This window comes from Mustela lutreola, chromosome 3 (genome assembly GCF_030435805.1).
Source record: "Mustela lutreola isolate mMusLut2 chromosome 3, mMusLut2.pri, whole genome shotgun sequence".
In the NCBI taxonomy this organism is placed as follows: Eukaryota; Metazoa; Chordata; class Mammalia; order Carnivora; family Mustelidae; genus Mustela; species Mustela lutreola.
Genome location: NC_081292.1, coordinates 30,101,542 through 30,124,226, shown reverse-complemented (window position 1 = coordinate 30,124,226; position 22,685 = coordinate 30,101,542). Strand labels below are relative to the sequence as shown.

Sequence of the window (22,685 nt, the reverse complement as noted above, 5' to 3'; positions counted from 1 at the left end):
TTTTTCTTCTAAAGCAAAGGGAAATAAAATAAAAATCCAATTAACTAGAATCCTATTAAGTATAATTTTACAGTCAATGGAAATTTCCAGGAATTTAAAAGTAGAAAAATACAAATCAAATCAGGGTGTTCTTACTTAATGCTGATACACTGGTGGATGCGACAAAAAGTCTCAAATATGAAGAGACGAGCATTTTCAATGAAATCCTCAAGACAAGCCACCAAGAAGAAGTCATTCACAAGTACCTATGTATGTAAAATGTAACAAAAAAAATTAATAGCACAAACAAGCAATTTTCAAAAATGTGACCCAAAGTATTTCCTGTGTGCTTTACTCATTGTTCCAGTTACTAGAATTCTCTCACCTAATATCACAAGTTCTGTACACCATAGCACTTTCTAGACCACTATGTTCAAGTCTCTAACAATTTAAAGTAGTAAATGAATGCGCAAGAAAAACCTGAAGCACTGCCATGTTTTCTTATTCTACTGATGATGACTTGGGCAACCTTGTGACAAAGGAGCTTTGTCCTGTCCATTATCCTACATAAATTCTTTGTAGATAACATATCTTTTCTAGCTTCTTAAAATAGTTATAACAGACTAAAAATAAGCACATTTCTGTGAAGTAATTAGACCTGGGAATAGACAAAGGAAAACAAATTCAAGGGGTGGCTCCTCCTCCACAGACAGAATCATAATTAAAAGAGAATATTTTAACTTCATTAGTGTATATTTAACAAATATACACCCATATATAATAACACTGCATATAACTATATGAAACACAAATTATCACATTGGAGTCTATTTTATATTTTGTCCAATGTGTGAAAGTGACCTCTGAAATTATACTTACATGATAATTTTCTTTTCCTTAGAGAAATAAAATCTTAGTCCTTCAATAAACTCTTTATATTTTGAGTTAACAAACTCTTTATATTTAGGTTCAAAAATGAAATTGACAACTAATAACTTATGGATTTGGTAAATGTATTTAAAAGGTAAGTTTTTAGTTTAATTTCTTAAAACTTTGCAAGCTAACATAATAAAACCCCAGAAATGTAACTCTTCAAGTTGCTCAAGTTCTACCAATCAATAGAAGACAGTATTGTTAAAAAATTCATGCCCTTATAACTTTACTGGTTTATAGCAAATGTTAAGTACAATTGTGTGAAAAATTCTAAAGATAGGCCCACTTATGAGACAAATTGAGAATCACAGTTAGGATGTGCAATTCTATATGATCTTATAAATACATAATTAACACATTTACTCCTATAGGATAAGACATGGAAAAATACATCCATAGGTGTATGTGTGAATATATAATGCCGCCAAAGTTTTAAAAAAATACTAACAAAAGGGATACACATATGGCAATAACATTAAAAATATCATTACCCCAGCACATTTATAAACAATCATTTTAAGACTGTTTCTGATATAATTACTTTAATAAAACACTGCAAGTTAACTCTTATAATAGCCCAAACATTAAAGAATGTTATTAATTTATAAGTAAAAATTCATACTTACTGATTCACATTCCCTCAGTTTTTTCTGAGCCCCATCAAAGTCAAAGTTAACATATAAACATTCAACAAATTCTGTAATTGGGTCTTTATATGTGTAAGACTCCTGTAAAATTAAGCCAAAGGTCAAGCTGGATCAGATTCAACACCATTTGATAGACTGCCCCTAGACTATCTCAATCTTCCTGTTTTCTCCTCCCTTACTATTAATTTCTAACAAATTACCCTGTGCCATCTCAAAGCAACCGCTCATACCCCGATTCCAGGCAACACCTTAAGCTTATAATACCTTCCAGACTGAGTTCTCTAAATTCTCATCCTAGAACCATTCCAAAGGCTTTCAAGTTTCTCTATTACCAAAAGTGTCCCTTAAGTCAATAAATACTGAAGAACATCTCTAAGTATGAGGGTATTCATACACTGCTGAATTTGTCTTTTTGTATTTAATTCATTCTTAGGTCAAATAAGTTTTTTTCTAACCCACAGTTATTGCTGAGAAGCTCACTAAAAATCAATCAGTAGGGCTGCAGCTTTTGTACAACTTGGAGACTACGATTATTGTATTCTATGTAAAGATCATTACTCTGGAATTATGTAGGTAAGCCATCTCCCAACAAACATGCCAGGCTCCACATCTCCTTCACTCTTTGCAATAAAGACAACACTAATATACAGTGTATAAAGTATCTACCTAGCAAGGAGCAATATTCATTCATACCACATCTAATGTATCTTAGAATTAAAGGAAGTAAATGCCCATCTGAGTATCCTGGGCTCCTCTTTCTCTATGTATACTTTCTCTTATTTTTCAAACATTTTTACCTTAAGAATTATGAGTCTTACTCTAGGAACAGATACTACACCTAGCTCAGAGAGATTTATAAAACGCAATAAAGATTTTAGTTTTTACCTGCTGAATAACTTTAACAAGATCTTTTAGCACCTGTCGACGTTTCCGAACATCTTTGTTTGTTATGACAGCTGTAGTCAAATAGCGCAGAATATGTGGACACATTGTCTGAATTGCATTAAGATACCTAAGGTAAAAATATAAATAACTTTAATATTTTTTAAATTTAATATTAATAATTTACCCAGTTTCTTTAAATCTGTAACCACATGTGATTTAAAGAAACACGTGAACCGCCCATTACACTGCACTGCTTCAGTAACGTCTACCTGCAAACACTTAATATTACAAGACTATCACCTTCAAGGAAATGAAAAAAACAGAAGTCTGCAGAGAATGCCAGCTTGTATCCCCTCCAGTATGAAGTGAATTGCAAGATTCATTTCAGAGGTAAATAATCCTCTTATTTTTGTTGAGTAAAAGGATTTTGGAAGGCCCCTATATGTGCTGTCTGTTCCAAAAGGCTGCTAAGCTATGGCTTTTAGTCATTCACCCTTTGGAAAAAATGTGTCAAAACCTTCTATGTGTAGATCAATCATCATAATCAGAAAATGAGGCATTTAAATAAAGATTCAGATGATGAAAGATTGAAAACTACAGGGAAAAGTAAACTGTTACAGTATTATAAGGCTTTGGCTAAATTGGTAGCACTGGGAATTAGAAAAGAAGGATTATATAGCAGACAAATATCAACAGAGCCATTGCTAATATTTAACAAATCCTGTTAGTCTGAACATCAGCAGCTGGCCATCCTCTGTCATTTGGTGTTTATGTTGTATTCCTCCTGTTCAACTCTTTAAATAGCTCCCTAATTTTTATCCAAGAAATACCTCTGAGTATCAGGTACTATGCCAACCTTGGAAATACATGTCAATAAAGTCCATTCCTCTTGACTTTTGGTACTCCAAAGTACCACCCCAGCTTCATCTCCCACCAGAGAGACTGCTTCTCGTTTTTCTCACTTAAAGCTCACTCCATAGACTGTTCTCTCAAACACATCCCTCTGAAAGCCCAAATTCTAGCCATCCTTCGAGATCCAGCTTAGATATTCTATCTTCCAGATTCTTCTAAACTATGATATTAATAAATCTTTATATTTCATCACACTGTAGATTCCCCATAAAATGTTGTTTGAGCTCTGTATAAGACACCAGAATCTGACAGTAGTCTAACAGCTAATGTTTAGTCTCTCCTTCAATTCCCTCTAAATAAGGCAGGGAATAAAAAGAATAACACCCACTCAAGAATAAACCAGTTTCTAGGAAAAAAAATGACTAAATAAATCAGCTAAAAGTTTCATTATCTGAAATATTAAGCCTGACTTTCAGGTAGAAATTTTTAAATTGCAACCTTCATTCAGAGTAATTCTTTGTCTCCATACTCTCTTGCCAGAGATGTCATGCACAAGCACAGGAAAGGCTGACTATTTTTCCTCAATACTGATTTTGAAGTAAGTAATTTTAGTAAGCATTTCTGGAACTCATAAACTTATCCATACAGTTTAAAAAACTAAATTTATTTTATAAAATGTTAAACATATTTTACTTATCCTAGCTTTGTATCACTGCTTCACATGTATCTTCACTGTTTTTAATGGAGGGTAACTTCTTGGGAAATCATATCCCACTCTCTTTGAGAGTTTATGGTAGGGGTTAGCAAAACTTTAGTAAAAGGCCAGATAATAAATATTTTAGGTTTTGCAGGCCAGGGGGCATAATTGAAAATATTGCACAAGTACTTATATTAAAAACAAAAACAAAAACAAAAACAAAAAACCCATGGGGCGCCTGGGTGGCTCAGTGGGTTAAGCCACTGCCTTCGGTTCAGATCACGATCTCAGAGTCCTGGGATCGAGCCCAGCATCAGGCTCTCTGCTCAGCAGGGAGCCTGCTTCCTCCTCTCTCTGTGCCTGCCTCTCTGCCTGCTTGTCATCTCTGTCAAATAAATAAATAAAATCTTTAAAAAACAAACAAACAAAAAACAAATTTCCAAAACATTTTATTGATAAAACTCAAAATATTAAGAGTGGAGTATGATTTTTTATAATTTATCTACTAATGAGAAGAACAGCATTTATCTACTGGGGACAATTTTGCTTAATTGCATTCAAAGTTAGAAACCCAACACTAAAATTTATTGCAAATGTTTCTCTGTTAATGCTGTTCTCTAATGAAAATTTACATACTCCGTCTTTGTAAATGTTTTTCATGAACCTAGTACTACCAAAAACTGGTATCAATTGATAGAAATAGGATTTTAATTTATCATACTTATCACCTGGAAGGCATTACTGAACTGTTCAACTCTTCTTTTCATATTGTCCTTTAGGGTACATTACACTACAGATAAATCACTTCCAATTCAACAGCACAGTTAAGTGAATTTTGAAATATGGAAATTTTCCTGGTATTTACAATGAGGTCTAAAACTTTCTGGAATTATAATTTGAGCTTAAAAATTCTATCTGCTGCAAATCTGTGTGGGAATGAAGATCTCCTTTCTTGGTCCACCATGTGAAAGAACAGAAAACATAAAGCAGCTGGACATTTCTTTTTACTGATGCTATGTTAACTGTCACTGAAGTGATTACTGCAATATAGTTTTCCATATAAATACTATTTTATTTAGTAATTTTAGGGTGAATTAGGAAACATTAACAAGTTACAGCAAAAGTTGATTTCCAGAGCCACCCAAGGCTTGAAAATAATGTCTGAGGGCAATTTTTCTCATTCAGAAAAAAATCCAATCTTAGCCATTGCTAAGGTTAAGCCACCTACCTGTTGTTAAGTAGAGAAAGTCAAGATATTCTATTTCTAACAAAAATTCATGGACCGGTAACAGTTAAGTCCACAGGAGAAAAAGAAGCTCACTGTTGACAAAAATGGTTCAAAAATATACCACATGGGATACCGGAGTGGCTCAGGCAGTTAAGCATCCAACTCTTTATTTCAGCTCAAGGGACAATCTCAGGGCGGTGGATTGACATGGCTGGGCTCCATACTGGGTGTGGGGCCTGCTGAAGATTCTCCTTCTTCATCCCCCTGTACCCTACCCACCCCCCCGCCCACTCTCTTGACGGAAAGCCAGTCAGACAGAAAGACTGAAATAACACACCACAGATTCAAGTATTTTCCACAAAGTACCTGGTGATGAATAATGTAATGAATAACCATAGGCTTTTAACAACCTATTTTTTTTAATCCTCCACACATATTTGCCACCAAGTTTTAAGACATCTTAGCATATTCCACTTCAGGTTGTACTAAATTAGTGTTTTATCAACTTTGAAAATATTTTCGCCTGTAGCTCTTCCACATAGACTATTTATTCATAAAGGCATATTCTTTAGTCACTTCAAATCCAACACAGATTCCTCAAATCAACAACTGGGCCACATTAGTAAAATCTGTTGACTCCTCAAGAGCCAAGGAAAATCACTAAAAATCATGTGCCTTGTTTTTCAATTGACTGACGTTGCTCCAGATAACTTCAACTCCGAGTAACTGTCCTCACCAAAAAGCTAATATTTTTAAACAAGTTCATTTTCTCTGGACATTATTTCTTTGGCTGCTGCAACTGAACATGATTTAGAATCACCACTGGTAAATGGCTTTCCCTACTTGGCTAAACAAAAGCCACTTAGAAACTTATCTGCTTGAAGCCTCATTTTCATTAATTTTTGTGGGGAAATTCTACTATGATGAAATATTGTTTTAAATTTCTGGTTTTTCTGATAGTTGCTTTGCTGTCAGTTGGGTTATAATGAGAGCTTACAGTCTTGCAATGTGAATTAAACTGTATTCTTTTAGCATACCTATAGTGTCAATTCAGTGCTTTGCTTTCTAGTTCAAACAAAATAATCCCCACTCCACTTTGCTTTAAAAGTGTATCTGAAGTCCAATTTTCTTGTTCTGACATGATGAGTATGTACTGGTGTTAAAGTGTTCAGTATGGCAATACACAGGGCCTTTGAAACATCAGCCAGGTGTAACTGCGCAATGGCATCACTGAGTAGCAGTGTGAAGCAACAAGGATGCAAAATTGTATGATCCCTGTCACAACTCAACTCTGCCCTTACAGTTTAAAAGCAACCAAAGACACTATATAGATCAATGATGCTGGCTGTGTTCCAATATAAATTTATGGACACTAAAACTGTAGTCTCATATTTTACATGTCACAAAATATTTTTCTTTTTTCAACCATTTTTTTTTTAAGATTTTGAGAGAGAATGAGAGATTGAGAGCACAAGGCGGCGGGGAGAGGGAGAACCAGGCTTCCCACAGAACAGGGAGCCCAAAGTTGGGCTCGATTCCAGAACCCTGGGATCATGACCTGAGCCAAAGGCAGACACTCAACCAACTGAGCCACCCAGGTGCCCCTTCTTCAACCATTCAAAACATAAAAGCCGTTCTTAGATAGGTAACAGGTCTTAAGAAAAAAGGCAGTGAGCCAGATTCAGCTCACGGTCCAGATCCCTAATAAATAGTATTACCATCGGTCCTGACTTCTAAACATAGCAGGGACTCCATACCTAGTGAACAGAAGTGATCCTTCCTATGTATGCACCTACATAGATCAATACATAAGGAAGGGGAGTAGGGATTAAGAGTGACTCTTAGGAAGTTACCTTCATTCACAATCTTGTAAGATTAGTGATGATGTATTTTCAGTTCAAATATAAGCAAAACCACAGATGTGTTTTAACAGTCTACATATGTCTGCTGTGCTCTTTTGTTCTATTTCTTTACCATCTCCCTTCCTGTCAACTGAAATTTAAGGGTCAGTTTTCATCTTTACTGGACTCTTCTAACCTTTGCAGATCTTAACTGGTAGTTGTTATACTTACCCGGTGTTTATAATGCACAATACTATCAGTACTTAGTTAAATATGTTCTCAGGCTATTTCTTGTATTATTTGTCTGGATTATAAACTATTTAAGAACAGAGGCTATAACACCCTTATTCTTGAAATCTAACTTTATTATTTTTCTTTTTTTTTCCATAGGCTCTGTGGAGCCCAACATGGGGCTTGAACTCAAGACCCTGAGACCAAGACCTGAGCTGAGATCAAGAGTTAGATGCTTAACCCACTGAGCCACCCAGGCACCGCTATTACTTTTTAAGGGGGGGGGGGGTAAGAGCATTGACATTTACTATGTTCTGAAATATAAATTACATGATAGGTTATTAAAAATGTTTAGCAGACTTTTTTCTTACTACAACTCTGCTCCAGTTTTATGGAACTTTTTTACAGGGTTTTCTAATTGCAAGTCAGATGATTTAGTAATCAAAAGATAAGACAAAATACCTCAAAATGAAAAAAATACTTTAAGTATCTATCGTGTGCCAGATGCTACAAGAACATAGAGAATAAAAATTTTGCCCTCAAATATGCTTATACTCCAGTAGGAAAAATAGCAATTGTAAATTATTTATTTTAAAGACATTAAAAAATTAAGTATCAAATATAAAGTGGGCAAAATATACAGGACTTCACGAAAGATGAAGTTAACCTGAACTAGATCTTCAAAAACAGGCAGGCTTGGATAGGTTCAAAAAAAGAGAAGTGCATTTCCTGAAAGGCTAAAAAAAAAAAAAAAAGAAGAAAAGAAAAACAAAAAAACAATGCAGGACACTTAATAGAACTTCAGAGGACACATTTTTATTTTATTTTACATTTTAGACAGAAATCGTAAAGGTCATCATCCTGAGCTAAAATATAGGTAAAATACCTACATGAAAAAGAATTTTCTCATCAGTAACAATTAGAAAACAGGAAAGATAAAGATGGAAAGGTCAGTCAGGACAATTTCTGACTACTACCCAGCTGACTATTAACAGTAAAACTTGAAATTTCTTAGGGTGCTTACGTTATTTTTATTTAGAAAACACTCAACAGAGTATATAATTCAAACTAAACTTTGAATCTTTCTTTTTACAGCTGTAGAGTAATAAACTAGGGCATTCTATTACAAATGCATTCTTTTCTCTAATAGCATCTACCTTTAGTGGCAAAGCCTCATCTCTTAATAGTCTATGAATACTTCTCTTACACCTGATACCTTATCTTTATATATAATGTTACATTTAAAAGTTCAACATTTTTCAAATATGTAAATCATCTCCATTTTGGATTCAGAATATATAACTGCAGAAATGGTAATATATATGATGTAAAAGACTTTATTTAACCTGCACTGGCACCTAAACTTTCACTTGAGGACTAAAGTATAAATTATCAACAAAGTACTTTTTATGTTACAAAAGTCCTAAAGTCCACAATCTACATAAACTACAATTTAACAATTTTATCAATTAATATACTCAATAAACCACATTTAATTGTATTACTGTGCCATTAGAAATTGAAAGCAGGAAAAATAAAACTTCACCAGTAACTTCACCATTTTTTAGTATTAAAGATAACTGAAAAGCACATACTAACTACAGACAAATGCAAATTACTCACTCCTTACTAGTAGCTAAACCACTTGAAGAATATACAACCAAGAAAAATGGCTGAAACAACGATCTGCCAAGCCAACTAGGTATATTCTAATATGAAAAAAGTCAGAATCAAGCAAAACTCAAAACATGCGATGGAGACGTTACTATTGAGGAAGACTACTGATGGTAACCTGACCTTACAGAATGAAGAGGAAGCACAATATTTTAGTGAAAAATGAAAGCTGTAATCCTACTGGAGCAGTTTATTTTCCACATTGTGCTAAAAGGCTGTTTCTGTTTAAAAAAAGTTCCAAAGCTATAAAGATTCTTATTGGGCAGCTAAAAATGTTAAAAAACTTATCTACGGTGATGCTGCCAATTCTTGGCAAAGTTACTAAAATTTACTGAACTGTAAACAAACAAACAAATGACATTCTGTGTACCTCAGAACAAATAAGAATAATGACATTATTCTATGCTGGTAGTAACTGGTTTTTTTTCCCCCCACCACACTCTTGCAGTTAAAAAAAAAAAGCAAGTTGCAACTACACCCTTGATTAGGCAGTACAGATTGTTAATTAAAAAAAAAAAAAAAAACCCAACCCCTGCATACTAATCTTTTTAATAATCTGTATGACTTAATGGGAAGTATGTGCAATGCTCTTCTGCTATATACTTCTGTGTCACAGTTATCTTAATGAAAAGCACTTTGACAACTGAGTTGTAAGCTTAACTGTTTTTCTCACAGAACACTACTTTTACTTCAAACAATGAATCACTGATAAACCAAAGCTATTCAGAACTGGGTATCTGGCAGACATTTTCTAGAAAATAAAATCAGTTGAAACTTAAAGAAAAACAAATGGTAAAATTAGACCTTTCCTAAAAGAGAATAATTTTGGAAAATACGTCACCAAGAGCTTGACTACTAACCAGTATGTTGAACCTTTTCTAATAGATTTAGTGGTGATACTAATGGGTGATTTTTTTTAGTATTGTATGTATGTCAACATATTTGGAATAGCTGCATAGCTCATGGATCTAACATTTATCAAATAACCAATGGATGGTATTATATAGGCATGGGTACAAGATCCATTAAGGTGCAAGACTGACCACTATAGTTTAGGCTACCAGTATCACTGAGATTCAAAAAACTGAATAAGGTTTCCGATTCCACTTATAATAACTTTTAAAGTACTACTACTTGTTGACTTTTGTTGATTACCAAATAAGAATATTCACAACTACCTGAAAAGACTACTAAAGCAGCTTTTTTGTAACTCTGTATGTGTAAGGCTAGGCTTTCTTCATATCCTTCAGACAAAATAACATCAGGTAGGAAAACTGTAGCGTATGCCAGAAACTGAAAAGTCTGCAAAAATGTAAAACAATGCCACTCACTACTCTCACTGAACTTTTGTTTTTAAGTTATTCTTTAAAAAATTAGTCAACTATAATCAATTTACTACTTGTCAATTCCCAACTATATTTTCAATTTCCCAGTTTTAGGAAATTAGACAAATCCCTATAACATCTAGTGCCACCCAGGTGCATAATCTACTTTTCTGTATTATTACTTTTTGCAAAGGTTATTTATTTATTTATTTTTTTAACACTTTAAAACTGATTTCTAAAGTTTCTTTTTTTAAAATTTATTTTATTTTTAAAGATTTTATTTAAGGGGTGCCTGGGTGGCTCAGTCATAAGAATCTGCCTTTGGCTCAGGTCATGATCCCAGGGTCCTGAGACTGAGCCCCACAATGGGCTCCCTGCTGAGCGGGAAGCCTGTTTCTCCCTCTCCACTCCCCCTGCTTCTCTTCCCTCTCTCGCTGTCTCTCTCTGCCAAATAAATAAATAAGATCTTTAAAAAACTTTTAATTATTTCAGAGAAAGAGCATGAGCTAGAGCATGAGTGGGGGGAGGGGCGGCAGGAGAGGGAGAAGCAGATGCCCTGTGGAGCAGGGACCTGGGATCTGGGATCATGACCTGAACCAAAGGCAGATGCTTAACCCACTGAGCCACTCAGGAGCCCCAGTTTGATTTTTATCTTAACACTTTCTACAATCTCAACTGAATTACCTTTGTATTTCTAGTATCCATAACAAATGGATCTACTAATTAATTAAACATATTCTATATTCTATATGCCTTCTAAAATTTCATATAATCCATAAGGCTGTCAGGAATTGATCCATATTGTTCCCCTCCTGTATTACAGAATTTTCAGTGGGTTTGAACATTTTTATTTTTCTTGTTTGCATGTTTCATTACTTGAAAATATTCAAAGAGCCTGTTAAATTTAGTATTACTTCCTAAATACACAGGTAACTGCAAAAACACGGAAGAGTGGGCCTACTAATAAGTAATATCATGGAAAACCAATTTCTAATGGTTCCTATGGCTTACTTCAGGTAGAGCTGTCCTTATCCTTAACCCACCCCCTAAATACCAAGATTACAGCCAAAGCATTGTTACGGGCCAACGGCTGGGTCAAATCTGCTCATTCAGAAAAGGCTCTTCCTCCCACACAGAATTTTGGGAATATCAATCAACTCTTAAGACAATCTTACAGAATTTATTAATCAGAACACAGACAAAATATTAACATTAGTGTTACTTTTAATCTCTTTTCATATGAATGCATGTTTGGTTAATCTCCACAAATACTGAGAAATATATCCTTAATTCTTTTTTAATATTCTCAGAAAACATCTTTTCTGTAAGATACATAGATAGTTCAACATTAAAGACAGGTATTTAACTATTTTACTAACCAACATTTCCAAATTTCTTGTAATGATTTATTAGTCATTTTCCTGGATACTCCAGATTCAGTCAATACTCATATGTCTCAACTACTGCATGAAATTGTAATCGTCAGTTTCACAAAAGAAAAAGCCTCTCTAAAATGTAATGGCTGCATAAAAGTACTTCTCAAAAGGGTCCTTCTCAAGAATCACTGCCCTGAGAAGATTAAATAAACAATGCACCACAGCAGAAAGAGATTAATCAATTTAATCTCTGATAAGAGAAAGCTACCAGATCAGGAAGACTTAAGAACTTGATAAAAGACATTATCATATTTAAATTAGAATGGGGAATGCGAGTAAGAACACAGTGAGAAGTACTGATCTGAAATGGAATCATGAAAAGAGAAATAAAAAAGCAAATCTTAGTAGCGCCTGGGTGGCTCAGTGGGTTAAGCCTCTGCCTTCGGCTCAGGTCATGATCCCAGGGTCCTGGGATTGAGCCCCGCATTGGGCTCTCTGCTCAGCAGGGAGCCTGCTTCCTCCTCTCTCTCTGCCTGCCTCTCTGCCTGCTTGTGATTCCTGTCTGATAAATAAATAAATAAAATCTTAAAAAAAAAAAAAAACCCAAATCTTAGAAATGCCCATCCAAATGTTTAGGGTGACAAATCAAAAAATGTTCATTATTTGGTCCTAGTGAAAGAACAGTCCTACTGTGAAGATAGATAGGTTAGGCTTAACAACAGTACAGTCCAAATTCACTTTCCATTCTGATTCCAAGTACTTTACTTTTGTAAATTTTTAAAGATTTTATTTATTTGACAGAGAGAGAAAGAGAGAGAGATCACAAGTAGGCAGAAAGGCAGGCACAGAGGGGGAAACAGGCTCCCTGCTGAGCAGAGAGCCCAGTGCAGGGCTGGATCCCACAACCCCAACACCATGACCCGACCCAAAGGCAGAGGCCCAACCCACTGAGCCCCGATTCCAAATACTCTAAAGCAGCTTTATTTGGCATACAGGTCGATTTATGAAGAACAAAACTGAATCCGTCTCAGCAAGACTAATTTATAAACCAGAATACCATCAGTAATTCATAATGAGAAGTATAAGTGGTAAGAGTTCTGACCCTGTAAAATTTACACATAGGAAGCCAAGAGAAGGAAGGATGCTTTAAGAGTACTTGGAATCGGGATGCCTAGGTGGCTCAGTTGGTTAAGTGACTGCCTTCAGCTCGGGTCATGATCCCAGAGTCTTGGGATCGAGTCCCACATCGGGCTCCTTGCTCAGTAGGGAGCCTGCTTCTCCCTCTGCCTCTGCCTGCCACTCTATCTGCCTGTGCCCACTCTCTCTGACAAATAAATAAATAAAATCTTTTTTTAAAAAAAAAAGTACTTGGAATCAACTGAGTTTACTCTACTAAAGACCAGAACCAAGTATTACATACCCTTTGTAGGGTATATACAGTATATACCACACACCCTTGTAGGATCTTACTTTAGTGTACAATTGTTTCTGGTTTCTTAAATTTTTCCCACTAGCTTTTACTTAATTCAACATACTATGATTTATATACCTTTTCAGATTATAAACAATTTATCATGGCATTCAGCAAATGGCAAAATATATAATAAATACAATTTAAAAACTGTATATATATAATTTCAACAGTGAATTTCCCACAAACAGGATTTACGGAATACAAGCTCAGAATGAGGCTATAAGCACACATCAGTGAATAATGTGAATCTAGAAAATGTTAATCTACTTAAGTACCATAAAATACCTCTAGTAAAAAAAAGAAATACAATGTAAAATTATAAAATTTCACCTCTTATCATTTATCCTTAAAATGGGATGCAAAGATCATGTATTGTCTTTTATCTTACCTAATGCCATGTATTTTTTTTTTCTTTTTTTTGAAGAAAGAGAATCTTAACTTCCAGCTACAAAAACTCCTCTGCCTATGTTTGATTTTAACATACTGGGTCATCATGTTGTTAAAATACTATTAATACTGAACTTACATTGCCATGTTAACATGAAAAATAAAACAGACTATTTCTGTTTAAGACTGCTTCTTTTTAGCAGATCCAGGGGAATATTTAGCATTTAATGCAGAGAACAGAACAAATACCATTCAAAAATGGTTCCCTGGTTCTCCATAAAAAAAATACTGGTATTTCTCAGCTGGTTGGGTATTTTTCACCTACATTACCACTAATAACTTAGTTTCTCTTCTCTTCTTTTTCTTTTTTTTTTTTTTAATTTTCTTTTTTTGAAGATTTTATTTATTTATTTGAGACAGAGAGAGAGAGCATGAGAGGAGAGAGGTTAACGGGAGAAGCAGACTCACTGCCGAGCAGGGAGCCTGATGTGGGACTCAATCCCGGGACTCCAGGATCATGACCCGAGCCGAAGGCAACTGAGCCACCCAGACACCCCAATTTCTCTTCTTTTTCAAAGTGCTATTGATTATGTTAACTTCCTGAAGAGGTCAAATATTTTAGTCTTAAAAAATCTTACTAAAATGAACATTTAATGTACATTTATTTATTTATTTATTTTTAAAGATTTTATTTATTTATCAGAGAGAGAGAGGGAGCGAGCACAGGCAGACAGAATGGCAGGCAGAGGCAGAGGGAGAAGCAGGCTCCTTGCTCGGCAAGGAGCCCGATGTGGGACTCGATCCCAGGACGCTGGGATCATGACCTGAGCCGAAGGCAGCTTGCTTAACCAACTGAGCCACCCAGGTGTCCCTTAATGTACATTTATTAAAGCACATTAAAGTCACATTTATTTATATGACTCAGTTTAGAGTATCCCATCAACTTCTCTAAAAATAATGCCACAGATATTATTTCCAAGATTTTGAAAACTACAAAACAACTTAAAAACAGTTTATTCAGGTGCCTGGGTGGCTCAGTGGGTTAAAGCCCCTGCCTTAGGTTCAGGTCATGATCCCAGGGTCCTGGGATCAAGCCCCACATCAGGCTCTCTGCTCGGCAGGAAGCCTGCTTCCTCCTCTCTCTCTGCCTACTTGTGATCTCTGTCTGTCAAATAAATAAATAAAATCTTTAAAAAACCAAAACAAACCAAAAAAAAACAGGTTATTCAATCTTCACTGATGTTTAATTCAAAAGGGTATTACACCATCTATATCTAAGCTATACCTTTATAAAGTATACATGCATTTTAGAGAAAAAACATTAAAATCATAATTTGACAGAAAATAATAAGCAGAAATCAAGTGAAATGTAACAACTATATCTTCACTTAGATTAACATTTAACAAATGTACAGCTCAAGAATGTTTATACAAAGTTTATTTAGCTAACAATATAGTCAATATAAACCATACCATGAACCAAAGGCTAGTTACTCCAATCTTGAACTATGTTTATCTAAGCACACATACAGGTCAAGAAGCTAATATTGCCCCTGTGATCTATAAAACTCAAGTAACAATCCTAGAATTTGAAGATCCGTATTTCAAGATGATTATGGATAAATTGGCAGTTATCTAAGAAGGGCAATCAAAATACTAAAGAGTCTGAAAAATTACACACTTGATAAAATCATGTATATTTAGCCTGAAGGAAGAGATAAAGAAAAATTATCTTCAATTATCTAGTGTTTCTACAAAGTTTTGTTTTCTGTTGTTCTAATCAAATAAGGAATTAGAAGATTCAAAGGCATTTCAAGCTCAAATGGAAAAATAAATTTTTAAAAATGATTTATAGCTAAAAACAGAATAGTCTAGTTCATGAAGTAGTTAATTTCTTAGCACCAAAGGTTGGATAACTGAGCGATGATATAATGGATTCTGGGATGTATACATTTCTTCCACGTAATCTCCAGAGCCCTAATTCTAAAGCTTTCATTAATATGTTAATTACCTAGAATCTTGTTAAGATGCAGATTCTTATTTAGTTCTTCTAGGGTAAGGCAGAATCATGAGATTCTACATGACGCCTATTCTGCTGGCAAAGGAAATACACTAAATAGCTCGTCAACAGACTTAAAGTACATTTTTTTCAAATAATTTACTTGAGTTACACCTAAGCTTTTTTTTAAGATTTTATTTAATTTATTTGAGAAAGAGGGAGCACAAGCAGAGGGAGTGGCAAAGGTAGGAGAAGCACGCAAGCCCCACGTGGAGCTCAATCCCAGGATCCTGATATCATAACCTGAGCCAAAGGCAGACGCTTAACTGAGGCACCCAGGCACCCCCCCGTGTAGGCTTTTTCACTTAACAAGCCAATCTACCATGTACAGGGGGAAGAAAGGTTGACAACAAATTCAAATGTTAGAGAGAAGTACATTTTTAAGTTAATAAAAAAAAAAAATCCATGTAATTTCATATAACGAAAGCCAGAATTATGCAGTGAAGTAACTTACTGTGGCTGGTAAAGGAAGAGATCAATTATGTTATCACGCCCTTTGGGGTGGTTGAAGAAAACGAACAGAGACCAGTGGATGAGCCATGTTCGCTGCTGAAGGGACTGAAGTGGAGAACTCACAGACTAGAAGGTTAAAAAATACATGCATAGGAAATCATAATATATGAGAAAGAGGGAAGAGAATAAACATCACTGATCTCCAAATTTTAGTTAGAAATGAGAACCTTCTGGGGCATGCTCTATGGCCATTATGATCTAAGTCCTATCCCCTAGACCCTCTGCACATACCTCAACATTAGAAATTACCTCCCTGCTCTAAGAAATAGATTCAATAACGTCTGCTAAGTCATTTTTACAGAAGCCATAAATTATACTTATTTCAGAAAACATTTTAAAAGGACTGAATTAAATACTCCATAAGTAGTTTTGTTAGATATAACTGTAGGTGAAAACTGTTACCTTCTACACAGGACTTTACTGAGGACCTATCATTGAGCTGGTACTAATAGAATTATGCCATTTTCACTGTACAAATAAAAAAGGTGCAGTAGCTGTAAGAGAAATGAAAACCTGAGTTCTTGTCTCTAAGAGCCAAAAGCAGTTTGACAGCTTCTTTCAGGGAAATTCAGTGAAACGAGTCAAGCTACTCACCCACTGTGATTTTTATGTCAAGTCAACAAAAGCTAATCTGGACATATTTTTCCCCTTCCTCCCTCCTTTCACTCTTCTCCTTCTTTTTTTCCATTCCTCCCTCCCCAACATCCACTTTACCAAAAAAAAAAAAAGGGAAAAAAAAAAGGACACAGTGTTTTCCTTATCAGAAAGTATGAAGGGTACATAAATATTTCAGAGAATCACCCTGGAAAAATTTAACTCACATTATTATCTATGGTCTCTTTTAATCGTGTAAGGTCTTCCATAGCTGCATCCCAATTCTGCATTAAGATTTCAGAGGCCAGTTTTCCCCAGAGTGAACTCAAAGCATTTCTATCTGTTGCTGGAACCTGTTTAAGCAATCACAATTAATTAAATTCTAAATATTCTAGGAAAAAAGATATTGTATATTTTATACCTTACATAGCCACCTAGCCTACTAAAAGACCTGTAACTTTCTACCCCAAACAGTAATTATCCAAGTCCTTATTGGATCACACTGGTTAAACTGATTCAGTTTCCATTTAGCTCAATTTACTAAAAATATCAGCTCAGAGTGCCTGGGTGGCTCAGTCGGTTAAGCATCTGCCTTTAGTTCAGATCATGATCCCAGGGTCCTGGGACTAAGCCCCGCATCAGGCTCCTTGCTTAGCAGAAAGCCTGCTTCTCTCCCTTTCCCTCTGCCTGCCACTCCCTGTGCTTTTGTGTGTGTGTGTGCGCGCGCGCTCTCTCTCTCGCTACCTCCATCAAACAATAAAATCTTTTAAAAAAATTAAAGAAAAAAGATTTTATTTATTGGACAGAGATAGCAAGAGAGAGCACAGGCTGGCAGACTGGCAGGCAGAGGGAGAAGCAGGAAGGCTGATGCAGGGCTCAATCCTCTGACCGGAGCTGAGGCAGACACTTAACTAAGCCACCCAAGTATCCCTAGAAGTTTTTTTTTTTAATTCATGTTTCTAAATCACAACCAATTCAAGACACATTCCAGTTTGATAGTAAAATGTGATAAGTTGTATATCTGAAAATCAATATGAAACAGACATCTTTTATACCAACATTATCAAATAGGGCACATCAGACCCAAAACTTCCAAGAGTCATCATTACTAAAACTTTCTTCAGTCAAGGAAAAGTACGTTCAAATCAAATGGCATGTACTTGGAGGAGATAAGTTTTAAATTCTGAGTGAAAAGAATAACAAAAATCACACTACTAAAATATGATCACCAATAGTTCTAGCATCTTAAAATCACTTTTATTTCAAATATCTCCTGGATGAAAGGAGAGTTATATTTTTGAGTCAGACCAAAGGGATAGAGAAGGCAGATTTTAACAAAATAATTAAAAAACAGTGTTAATCCCTTTTATTTATTTTTGTAACTTTTAAAATCAAAACCTTCAAAAATCCTTACCAACTCTTCTCCACTATTTTATTCCAAATTAATTCATTTCTTAGAACACAATCAAATAGGATGCATGTAAATATTCCTTGATGTATTCTAAAAGCCATCAAATTTTTAAAAAAATAAAGGTACATTCTAGGGTCACACAGCTTTAATTTACACAAAACTGACCTACAATAGGTCACCTGGAGAGTCAAATTCTAATCTCAGATCATAGTTACAATGGTTCTTTCATAGCTTATGTTTCCCTAACTATAGATTTAAAAGAATAACCAACCACCAGACAAGCATTTAGAAATGAAAAAACTGGTATTACAAAAAAACCAAAGTAAATAACTAATATGTAAAACACAGACATTTTTCATCCCAAATTCAATTCAGGATTTTTAATCTTTACTATTAACAAGATTTTGAACAAATACATAGATTTTAGTGCCTATCTAAACAGAAGAAAAAGGGAAGTAAAATTATCCCTTGGTTTAAACTTAGCTTGGTTAGCCCCTATCAATACGCCAACTCCAGGCGATTCAAAAGTTTGTCACACAGATGGGACATAAATTTAAAATAAATTTCACATAATTTCTAAACACTACCCAATCACTAGATTTTAACTCTTAATGTAAAACATTGATTTTTGTGTTCAAATCATGGTAATCAATCATCCAACCAAATGCCCTTTGAATTTCAACAATGCAAAAGCTTAAAACTGAGAATTTTTTTTAAGTTAGGGAACAAAGTAGTATCTTCATATTTAAAAAAAGGAAACAAAAAAACTTCACAAACCTTTAAGTATATATACCTATCATTTGTAAACATTTTCAGACTAATTACAAAACTATACTACATAAATATAATATGCTGTTAAAACTAGAATATGTTATATTTGTTAGGATAAAAGGTTTTTGTAGCAGCATAGCAAGTTTTTTAATCCCCCAAAGTTTCTGCGTACTACTCTGGCTCAAGTCCATGTCAGTACAGTTGGCTCTTCATACCAACCTGCTTTCAAGGGTGGATATGCTAGAAGAGTTTCAGTATCTGGATTTCCAGCAGTTACCTTAAGTTTCCATGTCTTAGCAAAATGGCACATTCACTCACCAACCAGCAACAATAAATTTACTGTGCTAGAACTCTAACATGACACTAAATCTTCATTCTCAAAATTCACTCCCAGCATTAACAAATGATATGAATAACCAACTCTTTTCATGTAGCTGTAATCATATCAGGCTTCTGATTTTACAATCCTGGTTTAAGCTGTTTACATTTCCAAAGTAATCAACTTTTGCTCTCCTAAATCCTTCATAATATTCAAAGTAAAACTGATGGAATTTTCTGATAAGCCACTACAAGTTTAGCATCACCGATTACCTTCAATGCACTTGCAAGCTAACCACAGCTAATCTGTAAATTAAGAATATTCAAAAACGCGAGTTAAGAGAAAATAAGTATTTTTCAAATCAAACTTTGAAATAAACTGAGAATCTTTATTTCCTTTTGAAGGAAGGATGGTAGCTTTAAAAAATGAAGTTAACTACTTTTTAAGTGTAGGAATTAGCAGTATTAATAAAACACCAATCTCTTCCCTTCCCAGATCCCCCAAAAAGGAATATTTAATTTCCAAAAAAACAACGAAAGATAGAAACTGTAAGTCTTTTCTTTCCGGCAGGTATATGGGGCTAAATGAATAAAGGCATCAGAAAGCAGAGACAGAAGAAACAGACTCTTCCAAGATTAGAAAACCCTGTCTTTAGAGGTCATTTCCCAATATCTAGGATTAACTAGGTAAATCAGAGACTTAGGTACTTGCTGACTAACCCAAAATGAGGAACAAATTATAATTTCTCAAATAAGAAGCTAGTTAAAACAAGGGCATCTCGATAACCCCAGAAGGCATCGATACAATTACCTACACAGAAGGCAGAATGAGAAAAAAATTTTTTCATTTGAAAGCCTGATTTTGGGGTGCCTGGGTGGCTCTGAGGGTTGAAGCCTTTGCCTTCAGCTCACCCAGGGTCCTGGGATGGAGCCCTGCATCAGGCTTTCTGCTCAGCAGGAAGCCTGATTCTCCCCCTCTATCTGTCTGCTGCTCTACCTACTTGTGATCTGTCAAATAAACAAAATCTTAAAAAAAAAAAAAGCCCAATTTTTTTCCTTTGGCTTCATTTAATTTTCCTTTTTCCCAAACTAAAGCACTGAATCTAGGAGCTTGTCAAACAGACAAATGAAAATAACAAACAGGGTTCTTTATGGATAGAAATTTGCTCTATTATTAAAAAAAAAAAATCATTGAGTTTTATTTTCTAATAGCTAAGGGCAGAAATAAATGGAAAAAAGCTACTATTAAGGCATAATTTTTTTTCAAATTATCATTAGAACTTTATAGTTATTTGAAACAAACTCAGGGGATGTATATAGCCTAAGATATCTAATTAAAATTAGGAATAATGGGTTTATTAAAAAAATATTTATTAAGCATCCATAATGTGCTGCTCACTGTGCTACAGAGTAATTTAACAAACTGATCATGATAGAATTTTGCTAATGCTTATCACACAATTATACATAAAATAATAAATTTAGCAGCTCTTACTTTCTGTATTTCAAGGACAAGTTAAATCTCCCTCCAAATTCTGAGGTCCTGATACAAGCTTTCCTATTTCTATTTGTTCTTTGTTGAGGAAAGTTTTCCTCCTTTCACCAAGGATTCTTGAATATTTACGTAAAGACTCAAATCTATAGACATGTTTTGACAAAACAGGAGAATCCTACAAAATCTGAGAGAAGAAAAACAATTTACTTACCAATACTCTAAAGAAGTAGAGATATTCTGCAGCTCCAGAGTAATTCCCACATTCATATTGGAATTTCGCATACCTGTAGAGTGTATCTAAATATTCCTGCCTAAACTAAAAAAAGAAAAAAAAAGCATCAGTTATATTTTTAACTCTGAGTTTTTAAATTCAAACCATTTACTCCTTTAAATATCCCCAGACATCAGTATTTTCAGTGTATCCCAAGTGTCACAAAAAAAATAAATAAAACAAAAAGCATGACGGAACACATGAATCTTAGAACACGAATTATCAACTGACAGATTTATCATTCATAATTCTGGTCTCAAAGAGTTATGAACTGTAACAATATCTAATTTGTTGCAATGAGCATTTGAATTGCAGGGAAAGGTTGAGGTGTGAGGTTCTCAGTTAGTGACTGAGCTTAAACAACTACCAAGTGCATGAATCCCTGTAAGGGTTTGAGATTCTGTACAATAACATGTACAAGTAAATTTCAGTTCTCTGTGAAAACTAGCCCCAAATTACAGCAACTTTTAAAGCTAGCAATGCAAGCAAAGTAAAAGTAATGTAAGAGAAGGGCTATGAACTAGAACACTGTCAAATATACCAAACATTATATGTGGAAACCAGAAAGAATAATTTGCACAGTGATCAGCATACCTCTTATTACAGGTGTTAAATGAGATATAAAACTTGAATGCAAGTAAAGAATTAATTATATGCAAATCCTCACACTTAAACACAAAGGAAAGGAGAGTGGAAAATGACTACAGAAGGCTGTAATAAAATTCCTTTACTGGGGGGTGCCTGGGTGGCTCAGTGGGTTAAGCCGCTGCCTTCGGCTCAGGTCATGATCTCAGGGTCCTGGGATCGAGTCCCGCATCGGGCTCTCTGCTCAGCAGGGAGCCTGCTCCCTCCTCTCTCTCTCTCTCTCTGCCTGCCTCTCTGCCTGCTTGTGATCTCTGTCTGTCAAATAAATAAATAAAATCTTTAAAAAAAAAAAAAAAATTCCTTTACTGGGGATTTATGAAGACCTTGATAATATCAAGAATTACTATATTCCACAAGGCAGCCAAAATATTACCCAATTCTACCGCTCATAACATTTCTAATTCAAATTTAGTTCTATTTTTCTTTGTTAATGCATCAGAAATATAAAACAGTACCTATTCCTTGGTTATTCTAGAAAAAATAAAAAGTTTCGAACAATTCTATGATCTAAAGTTAAATATAAGCACCTCATTTTCCCATCAGCATCAATTTTTAAAAACTCAAGTTTCAAAAACATACCAGGTCTTATATTTAATAAATTAATCTAGAAATAATACTCTTTCAAGCCTCAAACCTATCTATGCAGCACTATTTTTTAATTAGCCTATTTAAACAGCACAACTAAAGAAAATTTTTAAAATACCACTTACACCATGCTTGTCCGCCAGGTAATCAAACAGCATCCGACCATCTCTTAATTAGAAACAAAAATTATTATATTTTATAGGTCACAGAAAACAAAATAAGCATTTTTAAAGTTTATCCCATAACCTACATAAAGCCATTTAAATACCTTTAAATACCTTAATACTTAAAACACTAGAAATAAGTCTTTCAGAATAAAATAAACTACAAAATTAATCAATTATGCTTAACTTACGTATCGATGCCACATACCCTACTGTAATTATTATCTGTATCAGTGTCAACCCAATTGAACCTTTCTTAAATTGGCTTTGCATAATAACTAAGATGTTTGCCAGGCAGGCTGGTAAAAGACAAAGTGATCAACAAAGACA

General features: G+C 34.6%; 1 protein-coding gene across 1 annotated transcript in view; it reads right to left on the bottom strand.

The window, feature by feature from the left end:
• Positions 1-22,685, bottom strand: part of EIF3E (eukaryotic translation initiation factor 3 subunit E) — a 45,101-nt gene that overhangs the window by 13,138 nt on the left and 9,278 nt on the right. The window contains exons 4-10 of the mRNA XM_059165776.1: positions 22,317-22,359; positions 20,902-21,006; positions 16,923-17,048; positions 16,043-16,167; positions 2,445-2,571; positions 1,539-1,640; positions 136-245 (exon numbers count right to left, since the gene is read on the bottom strand). Of these exons, the coding sequence (XP_059021759.1) occupies positions 136-245; positions 1,539-1,640; positions 2,445-2,571; positions 16,043-16,167; positions 16,923-17,048; positions 20,902-21,006; positions 22,317-22,359 (738 nt within the window). The remainder of the gene's footprint in view (positions 1-135; positions 246-1,538; positions 1,641-2,444; positions 2,572-16,042; positions 16,168-16,922; positions 17,049-20,901; positions 21,007-22,316; positions 22,360-22,685) is intronic.